Genomic DNA, 26,692 nt, shown 5'->3' on the forward strand with positions numbered 1-26,692 from the left:
TTGCAACATTTTCAAGTTGTCTACACATTTTGCTTTGCAAGCATTTACTTGTTTTCTTTTTCTTTCTTGTTGTGCGCAACTTACAAATGTTCATATTTTTATTTCCGCTCCATTTGTCAATCGGCTTTAGAGTTGAGCACACTTTGCTAGCAGCTCTTTAGTTTGACTTGACATTAACTATTTGCTTAAAGTTTATAAATGACACATTGCTGCTATTGTTGTTGTTAATTGAGGTAGCTAAACATTTAGATTCCCATGCTTAGCGCTTAGTTTGTTGCTATTGTTGTCAGTCTATCAACGCCTTTCAACGTCCATTAAAATGTCCATTGGGTTTGCGGATTTGTTTGCTTTATCGATTGGCAGACACACACACAAGCTAAGCTACACCCACACACGCACACCTAGCGAAGTAAACCAAACAAAACTAAAAACCCGAGTCAAACGCTAGCACTCGCTTTTATTTTTCATTCAGAGTGCTGCCAAATGCTTTAAGCACTTGCACAAATATTCGAGCAGGACTAAGCAACTTGATGCTTGCGCCATTAGCGCAAGTTGATTGAAAAACGAAAATTAAATGCAATTTATTTAATTAAAACAGCAAATGCACAAAGCACTTAATCTTAACAAAAGGCGACTGTGTATAGCGTTAAATTGAAAAGTATATAAACTTAAATGTCTACTCATTGCCTTTTGTATAGGCCAAGTTTTTATGTAGGGTAGTTAAATACGAAATGCGAACACCTTAATGCGTTTTATCAATGAAAGAGAGCAATGAGTGCAAATGAATAGGCTTAATGGGAGGGTGGGAGGGGGAATAAATTAGTAGCTTGCTTGACGGCTCGTAAAAGTATTTTTATTGGCAAAGCAGTTGAAAAATGCGTTTTATCAGATTAAAAGGCAGCCTGTGTAATACGACAAAGTGACTGACTGACAGCCAAGTGGGGAGAACTCAACGCTAATTAAGTTGCGCAAAGTGCTGCTAGTTAGTCGCAGCATGCAGCTTTGCAATTAGCGCTGCAAATTCTCTTTATAAAAAGGATAAAGTGAAATACTCAAGAATTTATTTGCAATCAATTTAATTTAATTTTATTTTATACAAGCTCACAGTAGGCTTAACTAGTAATACAATGAGTATCGCTTTATGTTGCATATTAAGTTAATATTTAAAGCATACACACATATATTATATTAACAATATGTATATAGTTGTAGCTGTTTGGTATTTGCTGCTTTAACATTTAAACGACAAAGGTACAACTCTCAATTAAATTGTTGATAACTAACTATTTATTTATTTAAATAGACACACAAACATAATAATATTAGTGCTACTATGTACAGTGCGCTTTTTTGTCTAACTAAACTAACTTTAATTTTGCGTCTAGTTACGCTGGTTAAACCAACTGAAACTTGCAACACTGGAAGTTCGATCAGTTCATTATAACGCGCTTAACAGGCAGCGTAAATATGCAAAGTTTACTTGCTGACGACTCTCACGAGATGAATTATTATTTAGCACTTTACATTTAACGCTGCCTGCGCCCTACACGCGCGCATCGCTGTATTCAATACGCACCGTGCGCCGCGTGCGCTTTAATGGATTCAAATTGGCTTCATGGGCTGCCAGACTGCGCAGCGCCAATAGCTCCCTGGGCTACAATTGCGTGCGCTTGCCCAGCGGCGGCGGCGTCTCGCTGCTGGCCTCCACATAGGAGTACGCAGGCGTTTCCATCACCAGCGGATGGCAAATCTCATAGACGGGCACTTTCAGGCTCGTCTTGCGTAGCCCAGCCAAGCTGCTCTGCGAGCTTGAGCTGGGCCCAAATGAACGTCATCTGCCCATATCGCTGCCCAGCTCCGAATGCGAGTGCAGTTCGCTCTCATCGCCAAAGCTGTGGGCAGCAGCGCTGGGCGTAATGCTGGGCGTGCGCGCTTGTATGCGTATGGCGGACATGTCCGAGCCGCGACGCGAGCTCTTGAGCGACACACTTTGGCTGGAGCAGAAGCAGCGGCAAATGATGCGCTTGAATGCAAAGCGAAAGTCCTTGGAGAACAGCGCATAGATCATGGGATTGACTGCCGAGTTGCAGTAGCCCAGCCAGAAGAGCACGCTGAAGAGCAGCGGATCGACGCAGTCCTGGCAAAACGGACGTATAATGTAGATGGTGAAGAAGGGACACCAGCAAAAGATAAACATGCCCACTATGATGGCCAAAGTCTTGGCCGCTTTGGTTTCCATGCGAAAGCGCTTGACCTGCGCCTTGATGTTGCGTCTGCCCATTTTCTTGTTGTTTACACTGCGCGCATGCATCGACAGTCCGCCCGCCTCGCTGGTGTTGCTCTGGCGCCGCGACAGCTCCGGCAGCGTCTTGCCCACCTGCAAGTAGCAGGAGCTGCCCTGCTGCTGTCTATACAACTGCGATTCGGTTGAATCGCGTCCATGTGCGCCATTGTAATGCACAGCATACAACGCATGGCTGCTGGGGCGTCTGTCGTCCACCTGGGTGAGCTCATTAATGTTCTCACTCGATGGGTAGGACACCGAGATTTTGATTTTCTCATGCTGCTGATGCAGTCGACGTGTTGCATACTTGCTTAGCCGCTCCGGCGAGGGTGTGCCCAGCGTTGTTGTTGTGCTTTGAGTGCTGCCATTGCTATGCATTGAGTCCTGTTGATTGCTGCCACGCCCACGATGTATGCGCAGAGTTAGGCGCTGCTCCTCGAAGCGGCTGCCAATGCCCTTGGAGCCTGTGAACAAATAAATAAGCATTAGTTGCGAGTTTTTAGTGCTTTATTGTATAACGCGCATACGCCTCGTTGCACACGGCGCGTATACGTGTTTGTCTGTCTGTCTGTCTGTGTGTTTGGGCGCAACTGCACTTTGGTAAATTAAACGCGCTATTATGCAAATGTCTTGGCATAAAAACAGTCAGAACAGGCACTCAAACCACCCCCCCAAACCCCCAGAACACATTCAATGCTCTAGCTTGTGTTTAAGCTGTTTTCAAAGCGAGCTTTATTTCATTAACACACAGACACACATACAAACACACACACAGACAGCTATACATTTGCATAATTTCATGCACACACACACACACACCTAAGAGCTGTACACATGTTTGGCTGGCTGTGTCTTTGTGCGTTTTGCATTTATTACTCATACGCACGTTTAACAGCTGCATAAATTTTCATTACACATTTGCGTGCAAGTAATGAATAATCAGCACAATATAAAGCGACCTAACAGCTGTTTAGGACTTGTTGCTTGCCAGCAGCAGACTTAAATAATTTCGTTGATTGCGAGGCTTTGACAGGCTTTGCCCCAAATTATGTAGCATAGATATTTATATTTTAAGCTGTAGCCTGTCCATGCAGCCTAATCCTTCGGCAAAAAGATTTGTGTATGCTCAAAATAGAAAAGCTTATTTTACAATTGAGTTGAACATAAAAAAATTGCAACGCATTTAAATTTTGCGTATTTGCTTTAACTCGAGTAAATGTGTGTGCTGCTATTTGATTGAGCCAAGCTGCGGCTTGTTTGTATGTTAAGGACCTCGCCCAAGGGCAGGCAGGCAGCTATCTAATGCTTAATGCTGCTGTTACCTTTTTTGATATTCTCGGCGTGCTTTCATTTTGGCTTTCATTGCTTTTATTTATTTGAAAATGTCATTAACTTAAGCATATTGCAATGAGTTGTAGCTTAGACAATTAGTTAGCTTAGCGTAGTTATGTTAGGCTTAGGCTAGACTTGTGTGCTAATTATATTTAGCTTAATGCTATTTAAATACATAAAAATTATTGCCATACAGTTTACAATATCGTTTCGACTGGCTTAGGCTAGCGTATAGCCAATTTGAGTTTTGATTTAGATTTAGTGCACCTTGCCCTTGCAGAAGCCGCCGCGTCGCATGCGCCGCAAACTGCTGCAGCTGTCATCGTTGGCCGCTTCTTGTGGCAGCGAACTGCTGCGCTGCAGTGGACTGCCGATTAGTCAGCTAAAGTCGACGCCATCGCCATCGTCAGAGCAGCCGGATATAGTTTTGTGGAAAGTCGCCGGCGCCATTAGCGCACGCGCTGCAATCATTTGGAAATTCTCAGAGGCACGAAAGCCGCTGCGCGTGCAAACGCAGCGGCAAACAATGCGCTTGAATGCAATGCGAAACTCGTGGGAGAACAGCGCATAGATCATGGGATTGATGGCCGAGTTGCAGTAGCCCAGCCAAAAGAGCACGCTGAACACTGTGGGCTGTATGCAGTGATCGCAAAACGCGCGTATGAGGTACATGGTGAAGAAGGGCAGCCAGCAAACGATAAAGCCGCCCACTATAATGGCCAAGGTTTTGGCCGCTTTGGTTTCCATGCGAAAGCGTTTGGCCTGAAACTTGGCGCTGCGTTTGCCTGCGCTGCGTTTCTTTGCTGCCGTCATTGAGCTGCTGCTGCCGCACTCCAGCTCAGCGGCAGCGCTGCTGGCTGCATCCAAATTGAATGTGGTTTCGCCTATGTCAAACAGGCTGCTCTTGAACGAAGCGCGTCGGCCATTGGACAAGCTGCTCGCTTTGCTTATAACTGCATAGTGCGGCGCTGGCGGCGACGGCTGCTGCCCCAGACGCGGCAGCTCCAGCACATTCTCCGAGCTGGGAAATGAAACTTTGATGGCCACTTTTTCATGCCGCTGGCGACTCACGCGCATGGACGTTGCGCGCTTGGGCGTGCTCTGCTGTGAGTTCGACTGCTGCTGCTGCTGTTCCTCATGCGTTTGAGCCATGTTGCCATTGCTATTAACGCTTAGCGTTGAGCTCATGCTGTGCACCGAGAGCGGCGTGCGCTGTGGCGTGCCGCATGGACGCCCGCGATGTATTCTCAGTATAAGCTGCGAATCGTCCAGTCGATTGTTGCCGCCAGATTCACGTGGACTGCCTGCAATATTTTGTATTGTACACACACACACACACAATTCGATTTGGCAGGACATTTACATATGAGAAACTTGTGTATGAGTGTTAGTTACAAAATGTTATCAAAAGTTTTATTCACAATCACAAAAACTAACTACAAAATGTTGAAACATTCAGAGCGTTAAATTTTTAGTTTAATATTAAAAATATTTATAAAACTATTACAGCTACGAGTAGTTGATAAAAGACGCAGACAATTTGTTTCAGGCAGGGTATTTATTTATTAAGTTGCTAAGTTGGTTTATTAACAAGTTTTGTTAATTTTGTTACATTTATATTTAAATTATTTATTTTTAGGGTGCTACTTAGTATGGAATTAAAGGATTTAATTATTGTAATGCTAAAGGGTAAGCTACGTTTTAAATAGAACTTAATATTGACTGCTCTCATTTCAAATTAGCTAACGCAGTCAGTTGTTAAAATTGAATTTGCTTTTGTTCGAGCCCAACCAATTGCTGCTTTTTATAATTTGCACATGTCACATATTCATATTTTTATTATTTGCTGTCTATTTTGCATAAACGTATCCCGAGGCAATAACTTTTGCTTCAAAAAGCAAAAGCTACGTCATGCGTAAATTTAATTTTTTGCTTTTATAGTGCAAATGAATTTCAGCGAATTGTAAATCCGCATATTAAGTTAGTTGCGTTTAGTTTTAAACCCAAACTAGCGTAAACTTGGCATAGTTAGGCCTTTGCTTTGATGGTGCAAAATCAAGGCTAAAAGCTGAGACTGCGTGAAAGTTGTTGACACAGCGTCGTGGGCAGGGTCATGTGGCAATTGTTGTTGCTATAAAAAAGTGCATAACAATAACAAGACTCGAGTGGGCTTCCTGGTTAGTTGGCACATTATAATAGACGACGACACCTTGAACCTAGTGCTAGTTTTTGAACTTGAAACTTGATTACCTTCAAAAAGCCACTAAAGGGCATGTGGGCCAAAAAGCTTTGCAACAGCAACAGCAACACGCCTACAGATTTGTGGCATGAAATGTTTTTAGAGCATACACGCATACGCCGAGTGCCACACACATACACAAAAAAACTATAACAAGCTCATGTATGTTCGTGTGTGTGTGGGAGTTGCTATGTGTGCGTGTCAAGGCTTGTTGTTGTTGTTACAAACAAATCTGGGCTAGCTGTTCACTAAGTAAGGACACACGTCAGTTGCCTGAATGCCTAAGACAAAAGCCAAAACAATAACAACGCACGACAATGACAAGAACGTCAAGAACAACACAACAACAATGACGTCATCAGCAACACACACACTTGTATTATCATAATTATAACTAGTGCTTAGTACTAATTGCCAATTGGTTGAACGACTCGCAAGTTTTAATTTGAAAACAGCGACTAAAAATAAACCAATTTAAGTGAATTAACAGGCACAAACGAATACGCAAGACGCTGTAGCTAAGCGAACTAAAGCGAGTAAGCGATTGCTGTTCGTTGTTAAAGAATTGTGGCAACATTAGCATTGAAGCTTTGATAATTTCAAAGTAATAAATTTAAGTCGAACGTGTTTAGCTTGTGCCTAATATTTTCCAAAATATTGGGAATTCGATAATGAAATTTATTATGCGCATTCTGATATTTGAGTAACAATTTAAAGCATGAAATTTGCTTTTTTTAACATTCTAATTAGCTCTGCTAACTTGAGTGGCTTATACTATGAAAATGCAGCAGTCACAAGCGAATACGCAAGACGCTGTATTAAAACGAATAGCTAAGCGAACTTAAGCGACTAAGCGACTGCTGTTCGTCGTTAAAGAATTGTTGCAACATTAGAATTGAATAATATATGGAATATATATTTTCAAAATAATAAATTTAAGTTGAACGTGTTTAGCTTTTGCCTAATATAGTCCAAAATATGGGGAGTTCGATAATGAAACTTTTTGTGGATATGCTTAAATATTTAAAAAACAATTTAAAGCAAAAAATTCGCTTATTTCAACTTTCTAATTAGCTCTGCCGCCTTAAGTGGCTTATACAATGAAATTGCAGCAAATTTTATGGCAAAATTTAGCTAAGCGAACTTAAGCGACTGCTGTTCGTAGCTCTACAGCGTTTAAAAAGAATTATTCCATCATTAGAATTGAAGCTTTGGCTATATTTTTGTTGTGGCTTAAGCAATTAGCTTTTGGTATTGTGACTGACTTTCACAAAAGGTAACAACAAAACTGTGACGCTGGCTATTGATTTTATAATGCCAGTCAGTCAGTCGCTCAACTGCGCAGTTGACCTTGCTGTGTGTTATCCTTAATGCGTAGCAGCTTGGCGCTCGTCAAACTGTAAACTGTGTGCCCAATGAGCTGCTCAAGCGTGAGCAAGTGTTTGGTAATAAGCCACACACATGTGCTTAGAACAAATAAAATATGTTTTGCCCCAAAAATTTCATTTAAAGCTTTAGCGCATTTGGGAACATCAAACAAACGTACGAAAAATAATGACAGCAGAAATAAAACTGTTTACAGCAGATTAAGCAAATTGTAGCTGCTCGACGACTGTCTATGCAATTTTCATATCCCCAAAGCCGCTTAGTATAAACTGCTTTGATGTATGGCATCGATTTGGCTTTGAGCAAACAAAGCTAATGATATAAGTCGCTTGATTTTTTAGCTTAGCTTAAACAATTAAATGTCAATTGATGGCTAAGGGAACTACAAACTAAGTATTGGTCGCTTATGTTATATACATTTTATTAATATGCTGGAGTTTAGTTTACAGGGCTTACAATTTATATATAACAATTTTTATATGTATGTGCAAAACACATTAAACAAATAAATGTTAGAGACAAAAACACACGATTTAAAAATAATGACTGCCAATGTAGGCGACACACGCTGCGTATGTGTAATGTATACATATGTGTTAAGTAGGACCTTTTATGCAGGTGTATGCGTATGCGTGTTTGTATGTATGTGTGTGTGGGTTCTAAAGACGTAACAATTTCTACACGTTTAGACTTTAATAAAAAAAATGTTTTGTATATTGCAGAGTTTTTACTTTCTGAACAAAACAAACTACATACGGCTACGTGTTTTTGCGTTATATGTAAATAAATCAAATGGTAATTTGTGATAAGAAAAATGTTTAAAGTACATAACTTTTAGCTACGCACGAGTTGCCAAAGAGCGAAAGAGAGCGAATGAAGTTTGCAAAATGTTCAGTTTGTGGTTTGTGTGTTTGGCACTCACCTTTGGTGGTTTTGAATCCTTGATTTATGGCGCGTGTGGTGCGCACCGCTGCGCGATAGATGCGCCAGTAGAAGAAAAGCATAACGAACATGGGTATATAGAATGAGCCCAGCGCGGAGTAGAGCACATAGCCGCGATCGTTGGTCAGCTCACATTTCCAGGGGCAGCTAAAGGGCTGCGTCGACTGCGGCACTGTTGCTGTTGTGGCATGCAGCAGCTCATCTTGCAGCGTTGTTGTTGCTGCTGTTGTGCTGCTGCTGCTTATGGCTGCAATATTAATCTCAGCTGAGCCTTCAATTGGCGCAAAGTTTGGATCGTATGGATTGTAGGCGTTGCCAGTTTTCAACGCCTTATGCTTAATGCTATCTATAACTATTTGCTCATCCTGTGGTGTGCTAGACATTGTGGTGGCATAATAAAGCGTATAATTTCCCCTAGTGTAGCTCGTAGCTTGTACCGCTGCCTGTAAGAAGAAAAAAAAAAGGTTAAAAGTACGTTTAGGAAACATTTGACATTTGACAGTTTAGGTTAAAAGCTTTTGTCAGCCATTGAAATTCCTCACGCGTGCCACATATATATTGCCACACACACATACATAGACATGCCAATAAAAAATGCAACTTGCGGCGTTTTATTTTTTCGGCTGCTGTAACGTGTTGTGCATAAATATTATGAAGACTAGTTAGTGGCACTGAAACTCACTTTTACACTTGACTTGTTAAGTTAAGAGTTGAGGCTAAGAGCAGCAAATACTTGAGCTTGAGCTGGAGCTTGAGATTTTCGACTTTTTAGTGCCATATTAAATGCACATTAAGGCCACAAAAAAATGCTATCAATGTTTGCTTAGGCTACAGCCACTGCTGCAACATTTGCTTGCGTAATAAAGTGGCAAGCATATTAATAAAAAAAACGCCAACCCCAGCAGTTTAAGACTCCGACTCCTAGCTCGACTGGGGACGACACCTGGCTGTGTATTCGCACATGCAGCTTTATGTTAAATTGAATAAAGTCGAGCCATGTGGCACACACACACAAACACACGCACACACACACGTTAAGTTTATTATGGCAGCGCACTATGGAGCATTTCAAGCTAAAATGCGGCATCATTTTAAAGCTAACATGCTTAGCAATGCTCAAGCTGTTATGTTACATAGCGCATACTGTTGAATTAACAGCGCAGTTTTTCGTTGACAGCTGTTAATGTCAAGCTAACAGCGCCTGTTAAAAATTAAAACTGGGCAGTGCGCATTTTGAAATTATTATTTCTTCAACAAATTAACAACAAATATTGAAATTTTAAATACATGTCGGAGTGTAGTTCATTATTTGAATTGCGCGCGCAACTATGTAAACAGACTGCCTACTTTATTTTAATAATAATATGTTGTTAATTGACTGCGTGGTTAACTAACAATTTGTAGTTTTAGCAAGGGATAGCTGCACGTAAAGCTCTTGGCAATAAATTTTAAGTTTGAAATGAGTTTATGAGTTTAGTTTAAGTTTGTTTAGAGTGCAGCTTGCGCCATGTCGTAGAGTGTTTAATTAATAATTTAATCCATATAGACTCAATGTGCACTTTTTGCAACTTTTCGAGAAACTTACGTGCTAGGGAAGACTTCAGAGAAGAAATACAAAATTTAATATTGACTCACAGGCCTTACCAAAGAGCAGACAATGCAAAATGTTGGCAGGCGGCTTGGAAAATGTATAATACTAGAAAGAAGTTATTAATTTATGCCACAATTTGCCTTGAAACGCTCCATAGTGCAGCAGCAGCAGCAACAACAGCGGCAGTCATCATAGTAATAATCGCTGGCAACAGCATTCATTCAGTTTATATATATATCCAGTCTGAACAGAAAGCCATTCAAATATAGCAATGCAATATTCGCGTTGAATGCAGCGTAATGCAATCAATAGATGAATACAACGATATAATAAGTATATGGCTATGTCTACATGTATAGCCGAAGGTTATGGCTTTGGTCAGCTGCTATTAAGATTATAATGCTGCAGGGCTATGCGAGATTTATGCGCTTGAGCTGTTAACTTGAAGTTAGGCGCCTTAAGTTGAAACAATGCGCGCTCATAAATTTTTGCTGCCCAGCTTGACCGCAGGCTTTGAGCCCAAAAGCAAACAGAGACATTTAATAAAGTGTTTGCCAGGCAGTCGTAATTCGTTAGCCCAGTTAGTAGTCTGCAGATCTGATTACACACACAAACATGGACACGCTTGGCAGCATTGTACATGGAATTATGCCATGTTCTGTTGCCTGTTGTGTGGCATCATTATCATGAGCATTACGTAAGAATTTTTATGCATGTGCGCCACATAAATGACAGCACACAAAATGGACAAAGAGACAACTCGTCTTTGGACTTTACGCTCATTTAAACATGCTCGTCACACACACACACACATACATATGGGTAGTTGGTTTGCCTTTCAACAGTTGCCACAATTTGCTGCTGCGGCTTTTGAGCAAAACTTTAGCCCAGGCAATGGTGTCAATGACACACACACACAAAGCAACAACTTTTGCTGTCCGAAAGGCTTTCACAAAGGCTCTCTAGCTGAGGTTGCGGCTTGGCGGTTGCATGTTTACAACCGCTTAAGGTGTGCGGTTTCAATTACGTTAAAGCCACTTGCAAAGTGTTGAAATTTGATCAAATTTAATCACAGCTAGCGCAAGTGACTTGCAATTAGTTTTTATATATGCAGCAGTTTAAGCGCACGCACAGGTCTGCACAGCTTCAAGGCTCGTCATCAACTAAATGCTATGAACGCAGACGTTTCAGTTAGAGAGCAAGCGCATGGCAGCGATCGCTGCAGAGCTTGAGAGCGCGCTGTTATGTTAACTCTCTCTGCAGCTGTCGCGCCGCTTGTAGCTCTTATGTTAATTACTCACCAAATGTTAATCATTAACTCTCTATGTTAAAGTTGCAGCTGCAGTGTTATGTTAAATGCTCACTAGCTCTCTATGTTAATGCTGTAGCTGCTGCAGCGCTTCAGCTCTAATGTTAATTGCTCACTAAATGTTAAGCATTAACATGCACTATGTTAAAGTTGCAGCCAGCAGCGCGTTCAATTATGTTAAATGCTCACTAAATGTTAATGTTGCTGCTGCGCTCTCAGCTCTTGTAGCTGTTGCTCTTTTAATTGTGCTGCTGATTATAGTTTTGCAATTACCTTTTGATCCTTCCAGCCGACTAGCGGCGGAAAGCAAATAACAAACGAAAGTACCCAAATGCCAGCGATTAAAGACTTGGCCTTCTTCGTTGACATAATGCTGGGATAGGTGACGGGTCGCGTGACGGCCACGTAGCGATCCAACGATATGGCACATAGATTGAGAATCGATGCCGTGCACATCCAAACGTCGACTGCCAGCCAAATGCGACACCAGACGTCACCGAATATCCATACCTAAGAGTGAGTGAGAGCGAGAAAGCAATTTATGAATTGCTGTTGGCTAAAGAAATGTTCAACTTACCTTGAACACCTCCCAGGTGGCCGAGAATGGTAGCACCGCCAGTCCGACTAGTAAATCGGCTACGGCCAAGTTAACAATAAAGAAATTTGTAACACTACGTAACTTATTTGAACAGAAGACGGCGGCAATGACAAGACAGTTGCCACCAATGACCAGAACATTGATAAACTCGAGTATGGCCAAGGAGATCAGATTTGCCGGTTCCGTCCATTTAACAGATTTGATGAGATCCTCACACTCTGTCTCATTCATGGCGCTACTTTTCTACAGGTTGCGTATGTGTGTGTGTCTCTGTGTGTGTGTGTGTTTACCACCTGTAAGAAGATAATAAGCAGCGTTATTCCAAATTCACTTAAAATGCATAATTAGCTAATGTTTCTCCGCTCGTTGTTTGTTGCCATGCCGACGACGACTTGACGTGGTCGGCATGCGTAATTAATTAATTTATGAAAATACAGCACAGACGACGCCGACAAAGCATAAATAAACTCGAATGTATCTACAAACATTGTAAAAGTAATGTGCGCATTAGCTTTAACTTCATGTGATGCGATGTGCTGCGATGTTTGGTATGTGAAAATTCCGTCAAGTTAGTTTTGTGCATTAAAGCCATTTAATATGCAATGTGTATGGGCCAATTGTGAGGCATTAATGTATATTTTATTTAGCCATAACCATCAAGTGTGCGCTGTTTATGAGCGAAAACCATAACAGACCATTCAGAGCGTTATCTGCATATCAAACATGCAATAATAACTGACATTAATTATAGAAACAGGCAATCAATGTTCACTATTTTCATATTTTTGGCCACTCAATACAAAATGATTGTCGTAGGCCTGCTCTGGCCTGGGCCTGGGCATGGGTAATTGCTGTGTGTGCTAAAAATATTCAAAACACGCAATAAATCGATTAAAATTTATATACACAAAGTACAGCGAGGCCTACAATATTAAGTATACGCTACGCTACGCTTCCTGTCTAAGGCAGAAGGCACGTCTGTTGGCCAAATATAGAAGCAGCAGCAGCAGCAGCAGCAGCAAATGCTTTTGCGATAGTACGCACCTGTTGTCTTTGGCTTGCCACAACAACTTGCAACACACATGCAAAGTGGTTGCCATAGAGCAGCAGTTATTGTTATTGGCTAAAGGTCAGCAGCGTATGCATTACTTTTATTATTAAATGTCAAAAAGTTTGCGCTATCGATTTGGCATGCGTCAGGGTCGCGCATTAATCTTTCAACGAAAAAATTAGCTTGTAATAATAGCTGCAACAACTTTATCGAACTTTGAACTATGTCATGCCGCACACAGAGAGTGAGAGCGAAAGCGAAATCTGTTGCTTTAAAAAATTCCAAGAAGTATAATACTGCGCGCATATTTGTTGCAGAGAATTTAATTCTTGTTGCCGAGCAGCGCGACGCAGCAGCAGCAGCGAAGAATGTCTGTGGCCTTACAATAAAGGCAATCAGTAGCTTCGGTGTGTGCGTGTGTGTGTGTGTAGGTGTGTGTGTGGGCACAAAGCATAAATTACTCACATGACAAACAATATAAGAACAATGGAGAGCACACTGAACATGCTTAAAGCATGAAATTTCATGCTTTTACTCAAAAAGTCAAAATGGAAATACACAACTGACTGACTGGCTGAATGAATGAATGCCAAATTGAGTTAACTTTTTAAATTTTGTGTAGCAACAACATAAATAATTGATATTTAAGTCGTAAGAGCTAGCTCGCATGTACTACGCGGCGTATGCATAATACGCATACGCCATTTAGCTTAAGTGGCAGGCTGCATAATAAGTTTGAAATCTGCCTGCTATTAAATTATGTCCTCCACTTTCTTCCACTATTCCAATTTAGTGCTTAACATTTAGTGCACAATGACGCTTTACAGCAACCATTTGCTAACCGCCTCCTCGGGGTGCACTTACAATGCAATTTAATTCTAAGTCTTTCGCAACAACCTATAAGCATGTCTAGCAGCAACTTTTCCGACAGTTTCAATTAGCAGCCCCAAAAACTATAGTTGAGTCCATTTGGCTGGTTTTACGAGCTGTCGTGCATGGCGTGTGAAGTTCGTGACGTATACGTAATATTTACGAGCCACACACACACACACACACGTTCGTCAGCCAGCTAGATTTATTTCTTAGATTTATTGCCAGCGCGCAAAGTTTTGCTTAACGCTAACTGCAATGGGCTTATATATATCTATACATATATAATCAAAGTCTGCTGCACGTAGCGCAGCATGTCAAAGTTGATTGCAACAGCGAGTTGCATAGCAAACTATGCAGCGACAACATGCCACATGCTGCCGCTGCTGCTGTCATGCATGACACAAGTCCTTAGAGTAGCAGCTGCTGATTTGTTTTAGCTGTGTGTGTGTGTGTGTGTGTGTGTGAGCGGAAATGTGCTGCGGAAATATTAACAGGAAATGTTGACAACAATATACAAATTTGCATGTCTAACTAATTATACACATGGCGCTTGCCGCTGTGGCCGCTTAACAACTCAAAGTTTTGATGTATGAGGCACATTGGGGCAAGTAATTAGCGCTTGAGTCGCTTGCATAATTTAAATATAACGCCCGCTATACTTACAAGTAACAGCAGCTTGTTGTAGTTTTGCCAGCTTAGTTGACATTTATTGCATGGCAGCAGTTGCTTTGTGTACATGTTGCGTATACGCCTCGTGTGCGACTACGCTTTGAGCATGTGCCGCATTTTGAAGCGCACAATGCATTGCCAGCATTTTGGGTAGCTCAAATCAATAAGTAGTAAGTTCTTTTCACTTTTCACTGCTTGCACTTTCACTTTCACTGGTAGCCATAGCACGTGGGGCCAGCGAATTTGTTTACACGTCGAGTTCAGGCTGCAAAGAAAGCAAATAAATATAGCAATGAGTATATTACGTATACGTAAGCTGACTTTATTTGTTTACATTTTTATTAAACTATAAAATTCCAATTTATTCAGCTGTGTATTGCTTTTTAATTAGTTTGTCTTTATCTTTATGGCAACTTTACTTAATTATATATTACTGAATTATACTAAACTATACTCTAATAAAATAATACTATAATATGAGCATAACTAGCTTGTAAATCTAGGTAACAAATGTTGCCTCTTAAGTCTGCTTCGACTCACCAATCTATAGTAATAATTTTTGGCTTGCATTTATTTGTTAACTAAAGCACTGCGCATGAATTAAAATGTCGTTGCTATCTCTGCATTTGTCACAAGCAGCAGCAGCCATAAATATAAATTGTCAAGCACTTAATAAATAAATAAACTGCATATACTGCTTATGTTTATTATGGCCAGAAGCTAGTTTAATTTTAGTGTGGCAACTCCCACGAGAAATTGAACTTTTCTTTTGCTTTTCCTTTTTTTGCATTCATTTAGCCAATTTTCTTACATTTTCATGCGCTGTCATTTCGCATTTGACTCAAGAGATGTTGAAAATGAAATGTCAAATGTGCACAAAAATATTACAAATTGCATTTCCATTTTTTTAATTTGTATGCAAGCCGAGCCGGCGGTCAATGGGGAATTACTTTTGTAACAAAAGCAGCAAACTTTTTTAATACAAGTTTATAATATAACAAAAGCTGCGGGCAAATCAATAGTTAATCAATATGTTAAGGCAGTGACGTCAGCGGCTAAATTTTGAATCAATTTTGTATCAAAATTAATTATTATTGTTGCTGCGCCTACAAACAATTTATGCGTGTATTATGTTAATTTTGGTAATAGCGCAGTAGCTGCTTGTCTTATGGCCACTAAGCATGCAGACAATATAAACGAGTTGCTGGTGTTAAAGTTAACATAAAAATTGTTTAATTAGGCAAAGTGACTACGTATATTGATTGTAGTCGCTCTCTCTCGCTCTACTCAAGGCTACACATGTAGCTCTCTCTCTTGCTTGCATAAAATATGCAGCACAACATATCAACAACAATATTGTATAGCAAAGCGCATTAGCCTTAGTCCAACTTGACTGCAATGTGTGGCGCTCCTTGCCAAGACTGTTGCATACTTCTACGCGCACAATACACACACACACACACACAGAGCATGAAATTTGTTAGCACACACATATGTGTGTTAAATTTAAAAACGCTGACGCGCTTTTCTAAAGAAACACTTTATATGCTATGCACAACACACACTACAACACACACACACACACATATACAAGCTTGCTAAACATAAAAAATTGGCTGTGAAAAACGCTTTGGGCAAATTTGTTATCCCGCTCTTTATCTTTAGCTCGCTTTTGTGTGTGCAGCGCGCATTTTGCATTTTAGCTAAATTTTCTATGCGTGCCGTTTGCTTATTGTTGTAGCTTTTATACACTATATAGCGTATATATAGCAGTTGTATTGCAACATAAATAGCGCAAATGATAAAAGTTTTGGCGAGCTCTAACATTAATTTAATGCTGCAAACGAAGCGTAACTATAAATTAACTAAACATTGAAGCACAATGAGTTAACAAAAACTTGTTTAGTTTAATTACAAACACACGCGCTTTTGTTAAGCATTTGACTTTGTATTAAAGCTTAAACAATTTACTAAGCTCAGTAAATTGATTTACGCACTGCCCCAAATATTTGTTTTAAATTGCAATACAACAATTGCAAAGTTCAAGCGCACACAAAAGACAGTCAAACAATAAACAGTTTTATTTTTTTTTTTTTTTTTTTTTTTTGCTTATGACCCGCACCAACGTATGGTGGCTAAATTGATGAGTTTTGCCTAGCAAACTGACATAAGTCGTATTGCAATTGTCTACAGTTTGACATGCACTGACAAGCGACAAGCACAACCCAGTTTAGAAATTGATTGCAGTGTGTATTGAGACTCTATAGCAGCTAGTCGTCTAATAATTTAATTTGATTTTTATTATTTTGCATAATAATTCAAATGCAAATTGGCAACGTTAACGTATTGGGAATTAAACAATTTAAGCCAAGCCAAAAATGGATTTGTTTTGACAAATTTCGAAATGCAACTTTTCATTGCTGTCTGCAATTAGTTTAGCTGCAAAGCTTAAGAAATTGTTGCAATTAATTAGCATAAAAAGCCAAGCAAAACTAAATTCTGTGCACTTCATTTGGCACGTTTCAGGCATAAGACAGCAGCAGCAGCGTTAGAAGTCGCTGCCCTGACTCGACTGAGCCGAGTCCCTCTGTTTGGCAAAGCTCATTTCCGTTTTTATATTTAAGCACTTGAGGCTAAAATGTTTGCTTTGCCAAGGCAGCTAGCTAACGCATAAAAAAGCAAGCAGCAGAAATGAAAAAATAAATAGGCAGGCCCTTGAGCTAGGTGTGCAGCTTTTGCTTAGTATAGAATTTTTTGTAAATTAGTTTGTCGACTCTTTTAGTGCCGCTTCGGCTGCGCTGATAAGGCGAGTCCAGCTGAAATGCTTTGGCCATTGGCACCATTGGCTGACTGACAATTTTTTTCTTTGGGGCTGGCGCTTTATTTAAATGAATTAAGTGATTTTTCAAGTGCTAAGCTGCTTTGCCATGAGCTGTGAACTCATTTCCGTCAGCGCGCGCCAGCGCATATAAAAATAAAAGTGTGTGTACTTTAAACTTGGCTTACAGTTTGACCAATTGCAGCTTTAATATAAATACAGCAAATGGCGCCTGAACTTATAAAAAAACATTAAGTTTTTTAACTATTAATAATTAACACTAACACACACTGTTGGGTCTGTTTAACACTCCCTATGTATAAGTTTATCAAATCTAAAAACCAAAACATAATTTTAAATATTTTTTAAATTTAATTTTAAATATTTTTCTGTCTATAGTTCACATTAAATGAATAAATAAATAAACTTTGCTTACAGTTTATGCAACGCCAATTGCAGATTTAATATAAATACATCAAATGGCGCTTCAAAGCAAACTGAACTATATAAACTTTAACTTAACTTTTTTTAACTATTAATAAATTAACACTAATCCGCCAGCACCTATTTGCATTTCCTTGCATACAAAATTTGGATCTGTTTAACACTCTATACCGTTTATCCATCTTAAAACCAAAACATATTTTAAAATAATCTTTTAAATTTTAATTTAAATATTTCCTGTCCACTCAGTTGGTATTAAATCATAAAACTTGCCTTACAGTTTATTTGCCGCTGTTATAAATACAGCAAATGGCCGCTTCAAAGCAAAAGAACCTGTGCCTAAACTTTAACTTTTTTAACTATTAATAATTAACACTAACGCAGACCTGATTTTTTGGGATTTCCCCAATTGCTTGCAAATCGTTGTGTTCTGTTAAACACTTCCAATCTATAAGTTTTAACATAATTCTAAATAATTTTTAAATTTAATTTTAAATATTTTTTGTAGTACTTTTCTTTTATCGTCGACTGTACATAGTTGACATTAAATAAATAAACTTGGCTTGCAGTTTATTGCAGCTTTAATATAAATACAGCGCAGCATAAACAAGCTGCCAAATGTAATGTTTGCTCAGAAGAAGAATCTTTACTGTAAGCATCAGGCCACAAAAATGTGTTAAGCTCAACTTATATTATATGCATAAATTTAAATCTGAGCAATAGCAATGTTTCTTCATTATACTAGCGTTACCTTTGTCTTGAAATTCAAGCAGCGCTGTCATTGTCGCTCTCGCTCTCTCGCTCTCTGTGTGTGGCTGACAATTGTAATATTGCGCATACGACGTGTTTGCCAGCTGAACAACAAAAGCGTGAAACGGCAAACGCTTGTACGTAAAAAAGGGTTTCACAGCATGCCACGCCCACACCCACACCCCCCCCGCCTGCCTGCTACGCTTGCTTATGTATGCCTGCCTGCTTTTGCTTTATTGTTACGTTATTGTTATTTAATGCCAAGTTTAATGTCAAGCCAAACTGCAGACAGCTAAAATAATTTTATAAACGCCTCAGCTCACAGCCAACACCCAAAGCTAAGCACGTGTGGGCCTCTAACTCACAGCCACTGATAAAGTCTCTATAGCAAGTTTAGTCACTTAGCTTAACTGTTCCTACACACACACACACACACACACACACGCTTGCATATTTTTATATACTTTGTTGTTGTTGTTGTGTGCGCAAGAATCTCAAGTTTCAACGCCAGTTGCACGTAGGCTGCTTCACTTTGCTTTTACTCATGTGTAAAACAAACAAAACAAAGCGAAAAATGCATGCAGCACATGTCAAGCTATAGCTACATATATATTGATTGCTAACATTACGCACAACATTACGTATACGCACAGCAACTAATTTTGATAAGTATTTAAGTATTTACTTTAGCATTATGCACAACATTACGCTTGAAATGCATTTGCAACTAATTTTGATTGCTTTTGTTACTTTAACATTACGTATACGCAATGTGTTTATGCATTTGCAACAAATTCAACTTTTTAACTTTAACGCTGCTTAGCTCAATTTTTGTTAATTAAGCTACTGAGAATTATTGCGACAAAATCTGTTACTTCAATAGCCGCACGTGCTTGGAAACGAAACAAAACACAAAACAAAAATATTTTCGCTTTGGCTATTAAACAACAATGCATATTACAAACTAACTGAACTGAGTGTTGAGCACAAATTGCAATTAACTTAGCGCTGTGATATTTATTGAGCTTGTGTTGCGAGCTTGTTGCCCATAAAAATCATTCAAATTATGAGTTGCACTTGAACTAGGCGGCGGCAACAATTTGCATTGCAACAAAACTGTGCGTGCAATTAGAATTTTGTAGTTGACTTACCTGTGTATAAATCATAGCCAAGATTGCAATCGCTTAGATCGAAGCGAAGGCGAGTCTAAGAGACGCCGAATTGATTGCCAAACGGTGCGGTCAAGTTTATGTTAAATTGTTGCTGCTGTCTCGCTTGCACTAATTGCACACACGCATTTTAATAATAATAATAATAATAGCTGTTTGCTTGATTTGTTGTTGTTTCAAACATTTATTTGCTGTCATTGCGCATTTATTGAAACAATAAGCTATTGAAAAATACGCACTATTATTTAATAATTATTTTTGATGACATCACGCCGCTTAAATTGTTTTGTTTAATTGCTGTAATTGCGTTTTTTGTTGTTAACAAATTATGCAAATTGCAGAGCTTAATTAACTAACAACAAAAAGCAAATAATGCAAATGAAATAAAATCACATAAAAGACATTTCACACTTGATAAAATAGCAGCGTATGCATAACACACACACACACACACGCACACTGAAATTGTTTGACGCTAACTGCAACAGAGTCACGTAGCTAAATTACGTAGCTAGCGAATAAAAATTCTACACGATCATAAATTTGTACACACTTTGGTACTAACTGGAGCTGAGCGTTTGAGACTGAGCGCCGCCAGGACTCATGGACAACTGAACTGGGGGCAATGCGATCGAGACGCGTTTAACGTGTTGAATTTGTACCGTTATGTGCAAGCGCTTACGTTATGCCGACGGCACGTAGCGACGAACGAACCAACACGTTCGCATTTTCAACACAAACTAAAAACAGTTTTGGCCAAATTCAAACGCAAAGCTGCGCTGTCTACAGTTTGACAGTCAGTGTGCCGGCGTGTTGGAATTTGAAACAGCTGGCAATGAAACGCCAGCTGTGAAACAAAATGAAGTTGGGCTGCGTTGCTTTGTTGCCGCGTGCATAACAAAAGGATATTGAAAACAATATATCAATAAATCGGCTAATTAGAGTAAAATACTGCTTAGCGCTAATACAAAAAAAAAAGGCAAGCCGCACTTTGTGGCTTAGCCAACAAAAGGACAAAAGCAAAGGACAAATTGCTTAGCAAATTGTATTAAGGGTTGCAAATTTTGATTTGCCAATTTGACATAAAAAAAAGGCAAGCAAAAGGCTTAAAGCCTCTATGGCTTAAAGCGCAGCAGTTGCTTAGTATATATTAATATAATAAACTAGCAAGCAACAGAACTGTCTAATAGGGCAAAGTTACGCCTCAGCTAACTCTCAAGGCCTTAATTGATATTAACAGCTGTTGCCACAAATTAATTACTTGGCTATAGCTAACATATATGTGCGTATTTATCAGTCGCAGCATCTTCAACAAGTTGAGTGCAATAAATTTTACAATCAGTTGCAACTGCAGCTCGTAAATTTGCATTAACAGTCAGTGCGAAAAGTTGCAAGCAACTGACAGCGTAAAGCAAAAATATTTGCACACAAAGTTTTGAGCTGCGCAAAGTTATTGTTACGTTACTTTGCGTTACGTTATGCTGGCGCACGTAATCAACTTATACGAAGCTGAGCTGCTTACAGTGCGAGTTCGACAATAGGCAGAAATCAAAGTGGATTTTCTTTTATTGATTTGACAAGCAGCGCGAGTTAATTTTAGCTGCCGCAATGTTGTTAACAGCTTTTGGCGCATAATGCAAAAATCATATTTGTTAAAGTTGTAAAAAAGTTTTGCAAGCGCACGACTGTGTAAATTTCGCAGAAAACTCCATTAGCTTTATTTTTATACAAACCAACAAGATTGAATTCAATGCAGAGCTACGGGCGTTTATTTTAAGCAGTGCTGCTGCTCCTTGGAACTCTTACGCTTGTCGCCTGCCTGCCTGGCTGCCAATCAAAAGGCAAACACCTGTAATAAATATTCGTTTTGTCTGTTTGTTGCTTAGCTCAGTTTCGTTTGTCTGTTTTTTCCATGTGAGCGCGCACGGCAAATGGCAAATGGCAGCAAAATGGAAAAAACTGCTTAACTGACACAAAATGTCGATCAGCGCAGACCGTGTGGCTGCTGCACGTTTAAGACGCAGGCAAAAGTTATAAATAATGCGCCAGCTGCTGCACTCAAAATTAGGCCAATGGCTTAGCGTCTGTTGCTGCTGCTGCGTTTACATCCTGGCCTGGCCCTAGAGCGTGTCACAATTTGCGCACATCTGAGCACTCAGTGTGTGTTACTAATTGCGTAATTTGTTTATTAATACACAAGTGAACACACACACACACACATACATACACATACACATGTTGCGCTTGTGGCCACTTTTATAATATGAGTGTGCACTTAAGCGCAATTGCAATTGGGCCAAGGCTTTGGCTTGTCAACAGCTGCTAAACTGTTATGCGCGCTTTATCTCCCACCCCACCCACTCTACCTCTCTCGCTCTCTCTTGCTCTATCTCTTATCATTACTACATACAAACTAATTACAGCTCGCTATTCAATTTAAGCATCACACTCACAGCTTAAATCACATTGCTGCCAACAAGTGTTGAATTTGCAATTGAAATGTTTAGTACACACACACACACACGCATACACGCGCATATATTTTATGTTAGCTAAAAGTTAAGTGCTGAACATAAATCAATTTTTATACGTGCCTTGCAACAAACTGCGGCAGCAACAACAGCAAAGCGCTTTAATTGCCGCACATGTGAACGTAAGAGACAAACAGCCACCCAGCCCCACCCACTGCTGCTACGCACACTCGGCAGTAAAGAGCTGGCAACGCTTTAATTAAATTATAATTACCAGCGTCTTATTAGCGCAATTACAGACACAACCACACACACACACACACACGCGCGCAGCTTCCACTCTTGAATAAACTCTACATGTTAACAGCGTCCTTCGCTCACTAAAGACAACACAGCGTTTGCCACTTGCCACATGCCACATGCCTTCAACGCTATTAGCGGCTGCATATGTTTATTTTTAGCTTCAGTTATTTATAAACTACGTTACGACTGCCACTGACTGGTGGGTGTAGCACTCAGCGACTAACAATTATTTATAACAATGCAATGTTGTGTATACAATAAAATTGCAATAATGCAAGCTGCAACAAAAGCTTTGCAATGATGCTAAAACTAAGCCTTTTAAAAAGTAATATTTAATTAAAAATATTTACTCATAGCACAAAATATTGCGCATACGTTACATCTAAATTTCTGCTTTATCAGAAAAACTTTTTAATTATATTTGAATTAAAAACAATTTGTGCACTGCATTAAAAATATTTGTTATATTTTTTTTACTGTCTATAACTAGCCATACTCATAGAATAAATACTGCGTAAAAGCTTTTCCTTATAAAAAAAATGTTTAAGTTTAAATGTTTACACTTTATGTATATTAAAGTAAAATATTTTTAATATTTTTCGTTCGCTGTCTACTGTCCATAGTACAATATATTGTACGTGTAAATTTCTGCCTTATAAAAATTACTTTTTTATTATAATTAAATTAAAAATAATTTTAAAATATATTTGTTTACAGTCTATTACTATCCATGGTCATAAAATAAATATTGCGTATACGCCATGCGTAAAAAATGTTTAAGCAATATTTTATACTTTATGTATGTATATTAAAGCAAAATATTTTTTATATTTTTCGTACGTCCATAGTGCAAAATATTGCGCATACGTCACATGTAAATTTCTTTATAAATATAACTTTTTAATTATAATTGAATTAAAAACATTTTTGTGCACTAAACTACAAATATTTGTCATAATTTTTGTTTGCAGTCGCCTGTACATGATACAAAATATTACGCATCCGCCACATGTAAATTCCTTACTTATAAAATAAACTTTTTAATCAAAATTGAATTGAAAACATTTTTGTGCACTAAATTAAAAAATATTTATAAGTCAACTGTTCATACTCATGCCTAAATATTACGCATACGTCAGGTATGCTTAATATATTTTATTAAAAGTATTTATGCATATTAAAAATATTCATAGCTAAATATTACGCATACGTTATGTATGTTAAAAAAAGATTTTATTAAATTAATTGATGTATTTTATAATTTATATTTGCGTTTGCTCTTGCACACAAATATTGCGCATACGTCACGTGGGCGCAACATTTGTTTTGTAAGACAAGCGACTGAGCTGAACGTAACAAGTAAATAAAAAGCATAGAGCGCACAGGTTGAGACTAAGACTGCATTATATTGCTAACAGCAACAGAGAAACAGCCAAAGAGCGAAAGCGAGAGCGAACGAGAGATTGAACGCAGCTGTTGCTAACAGCTGCAGCTGACACGAGGCTGCCAAGTAAATAAGAAGCCAATAGAAAAACTAGTGGCTAGAGCATGAGTGCACTATGTGCATATTAAAAGCACTCAAAAGCAGCCTGACTAGCTGCCAAACAGTTTGTTGTTGTTGCTGTTGTTGTTGCTGTTGTTGTTGCTGTTGTTGTTGCTGCTGCAGGACCTGGGGGCACTTGAAGCTCTGCGCGTTGTGCAATCAATCGCTAAACAAAGTTGAACTTGCAGTTGCATAAATTATTGTTTAAGTGTGTTTGCAACTAAGCTACGGTTATATATTGAGCACACACATACATATGTCATTTATATAATTTGTTGAACAAGCGGCGGCCTCGCTGCGTTGACAGCTGCGTTGAGTGGCCAATAAAATTCTCTTTTATTTTTCGGCGCTGCGAATTAACAATTGTGCTGCGTAATTTCGTTAGCACGTTGTAGCTGCAGTTGATGGGCATTGTCACTGTCATTCTGGCCGTAATGGGCTGCCACAAGCAACCGACAGCAGCAGCAGCAGCCGCAGCCACAGCAACAGCCACAGCCTGTCAGCAATCAACACACCTGTAAGAATTTCATTTATAGACAGACTTTATGCCAGCTTCAATGATTTTATATAAAGCAACAGCTGTGGCAATTGAATTAGACTGCGTTGATCAGCGTTAACAAGAGTAATAGAGTTACTAGCAGTGTTTATTTTTAAAAGCAGGCATTAAATGTTGCGAGCAGCAGTTTTGCCAGAATTTTGCGAGCTAGACTGAATTAAAAAATTGCTAGAAAACGCAATTGAAAATGCTAAAAATAGCTAAAATGCTTTAACATTTTAAATTAACAATATAATACTTAAATTGAGGCATGCATATTACTAAATAAAACAATGATTTGTTTATTTTATTAAACTTGAAATATATTTTAACGCTAGAGCAGCCACAAAAGTAATCAAATCACTTTTGAAAATAGTCTGATTGCTAGCTAAAAGTTCTTTCAGTTGTAAAATTGCTGGAACTAGCTATTATCTAGCAATAAAATAGCTAAAATGGCAAGCACAAGAATATTGTCTGATTCATTTCAAATTACATGTTGTATAATTGATATAACAAATAATACTGTAGTATAGTTTGAGTTTGAGTTTACTGTAGGCCAAAGCGGAGCAAAAGAAAGAGACAAGAAAAGTGGAGCGAGATAAGTGCTATAAGCGAGGCTGTTGAAAAGTACAGTGAAACACGCATAGACATAATAGAGCAAAAGAGTTTTAAGCTAAAGAGCAGAACACAAAAGTTAATTTAATATAATTTAAGCAAGAACAATGTACCACTCATGGGACGATAGACGCTCCAAATCGCTAAGACAACTTCAAAAAAAGGAGCGCAGGCTTTTGGTAGGGAAGAAACTGAGCCTAACAGAAGAGCACAGCTGCAGCAAATGCAACAAAACAAGGGCTAAAGGAAACTCTAGAACATATACTAAGCCAATGTCCAGCACTGGCAAAAATGCGGCAACAAGTGCGAGATACCTGCACTCAAAGCAGCAGTCAGGCTAAGTCCCAAAGTCCTACTGAGGTTTGCTAAATGATTTAGACAACAGCTGAAAATTCTTCGTGACGCACTGCAGACAACACTAAGTAGCAAAAATGGGTCTATGTAAGGCCAACGTATGTTAACCTAATCACATATCAATAGCCAATAAATAATAAATGAATATTTGTATAGACAAAGGCTACAACTACAAAAGCAAATATTGGCAACTAATAATATAAAGTAATAATAAATGAACATTATACAAATACAAATAATATAAAGTAATAAACAATATACATTTATTATTACTGTATATTATTTGATGACAATATTTGCTTATGGAATTAATGAATAAGTAACTTAATTGGTAAACTGATATGCTTAATTATAAAACAATTGAGCACTCGTTTGAATTGATGCGCTTGTAATTAATTAAAACTATATTAAAAACTACACAACAATCTAAAGCTTTAAACTTGACAAACTGCTGCTGTATTTGAAAGCCTAAAGTGCGTTTGCTTTTTGGCCACTGAGTAGCTAAATTATTGACTAAAGTAACGTAATGAAGTCAAGCCAAAGTAGCATTTATCAACATGTCAAACAAATCAGAGTCGAGAGTGACTTAAAATGTGTGCGGCAAAGTATTTTAGTCCAAGCCACAATACAAACACTAAAACCAAGTGCTAAACTAACGCTGCAGGCAAAGCAACAAATTACATGCCACGTACTTGCAACAACAGCAACAACAATAAGAGTTAGTTGTAGTAGTTGCCAGCAGCAGGCATGTTAAGGTAGCTGTCAAAACAAACTAATGTACACACACACACACACATTTATATCTGCATGCTACGTTGGCTGCTGGTGATGTCAACTCGCTGACTTTAGTCCTTACGTCTACGCTCATCAAATTACGTATTCAGAGCGTGCCAACAGTTAGACAAGCTAGACAAACAAAAGTCTAATAAAAATGCCAGGCAAGCAACTCGAGACTTATAACTCGATACAATTGCAGCTACAGCTGCTTAACTATTTAAACTTTTATTTTATAGCAATCATTTGATTGCTAGCGCTGCTGCTTTAATAATATTCAATTATCACATTCAATTAAAGCTTCAATAGCCAAACTTAATGCAATTGACGCGCCAGCAAAAATCGATCATAAATTGATTATTGTGCGTGTCGACAAACTCAATTAAGTTTGTACCTAGAACATTAAGTTAAGTGCATAGTCTACTGTGATTTGGTTTTAGACGCTGCGCAGTTTATTTAAATTCAAGTTGCAAGCTGCTGCTGCTGCTGTTGCTGCTGCTGCTGCTGTTGCTATGACGTCAATTTTCAACTTAATGCAGATGCATCAATTTGCAGTCGGCCCAGCCAGCGCCACACTCGTTATGATGACAACAGGCATCTATCAACGAAATTGAGCACGCCCCTAACGCATACATTACGCCC

At 38.8% G+C, this 26,692-nt stretch overlaps 1 protein-coding gene across 2 annotated transcripts; it reads right to left on the reverse strand.

Annotated features, from left to right (window-relative positions):
- Window positions 1–1,236: 1,236 nt before the first annotated feature.
- Window positions 1,237–20,166, reverse strand: LOC108603656 (octopamine receptor Oamb). Of its 2 annotated transcripts, XM_017992633.2 has the most exons (7): window positions 20,138–20,166; window positions 19,438–19,676; window positions 14,269–14,539; window positions 11,661–11,974; window positions 11,357–11,593; window positions 8,164–8,626; window positions 1,237–2,748 (listed from the first exon to the last, which is right to left on the reverse strand). In XM_017992633.2, exons 4-7 carry the CDS (start codon window positions 11,910–11,912, stop codon window positions 1,832–1,834), a joined length of 1,869 nt encoding a protein of 622 aa, XP_017848122.1. In that variant the 5' UTR covers window positions 11,913–11,974; window positions 14,269–14,539; window positions 19,438–19,676; window positions 20,138–20,166; the 3' UTR covers window positions 1,237–1,831. The 2 variants fall into 2 exon arrangements, with proteins under 2 accessions (XP_017848122.1, XP_017848120.1); XM_017992631.1 differs by lacking the exons at window positions 1,237–2,748; window positions 20,138–20,166 and adding an exon at window positions 3,641–4,920 and having other exon boundaries at window positions 19,438–19,572.
- Window positions 20,167–26,692: the final 6,526 nt, after the last annotated feature.

The sequence above is a fragment of the Drosophila busckii genome, chromosome 3R, assembly GCF_011750605.1.
Source record: "Drosophila busckii strain San Diego stock center, stock number 13000-0081.31 chromosome 3R, ASM1175060v1, whole genome shotgun sequence".
NCBI classification, from domain to species: domain Eukaryota; kingdom Metazoa; phylum Arthropoda; class Insecta; order Diptera; family Drosophilidae; genus Drosophila; species Drosophila busckii.

Excerpts from the sequence above, each read along its gene's own strand:
- LOC108603656 (XM_017992631.1), bottom strand. The coding sequence starts at position 11,912 with ATGAATGAGACAGAGTGTGAGGATCTCATCAAATCTGTTAAATGGACG. Across the intron at positions 11,594-11,660 it reads CCACCTGGGAGGTGTTCAAG|GTATGGATATTCGGTGACGT; the intron begins GTAAGTTGAACA and ends ACTCACTCTTAG. Across the intron at positions 8,627-11,356 it reads TCGGCTGGAAGGATCAAAAG|GCAGCGGTACAAGCTACGAG; the intron begins GTAATTGCAAAA and ends TTCTTCTTACAG.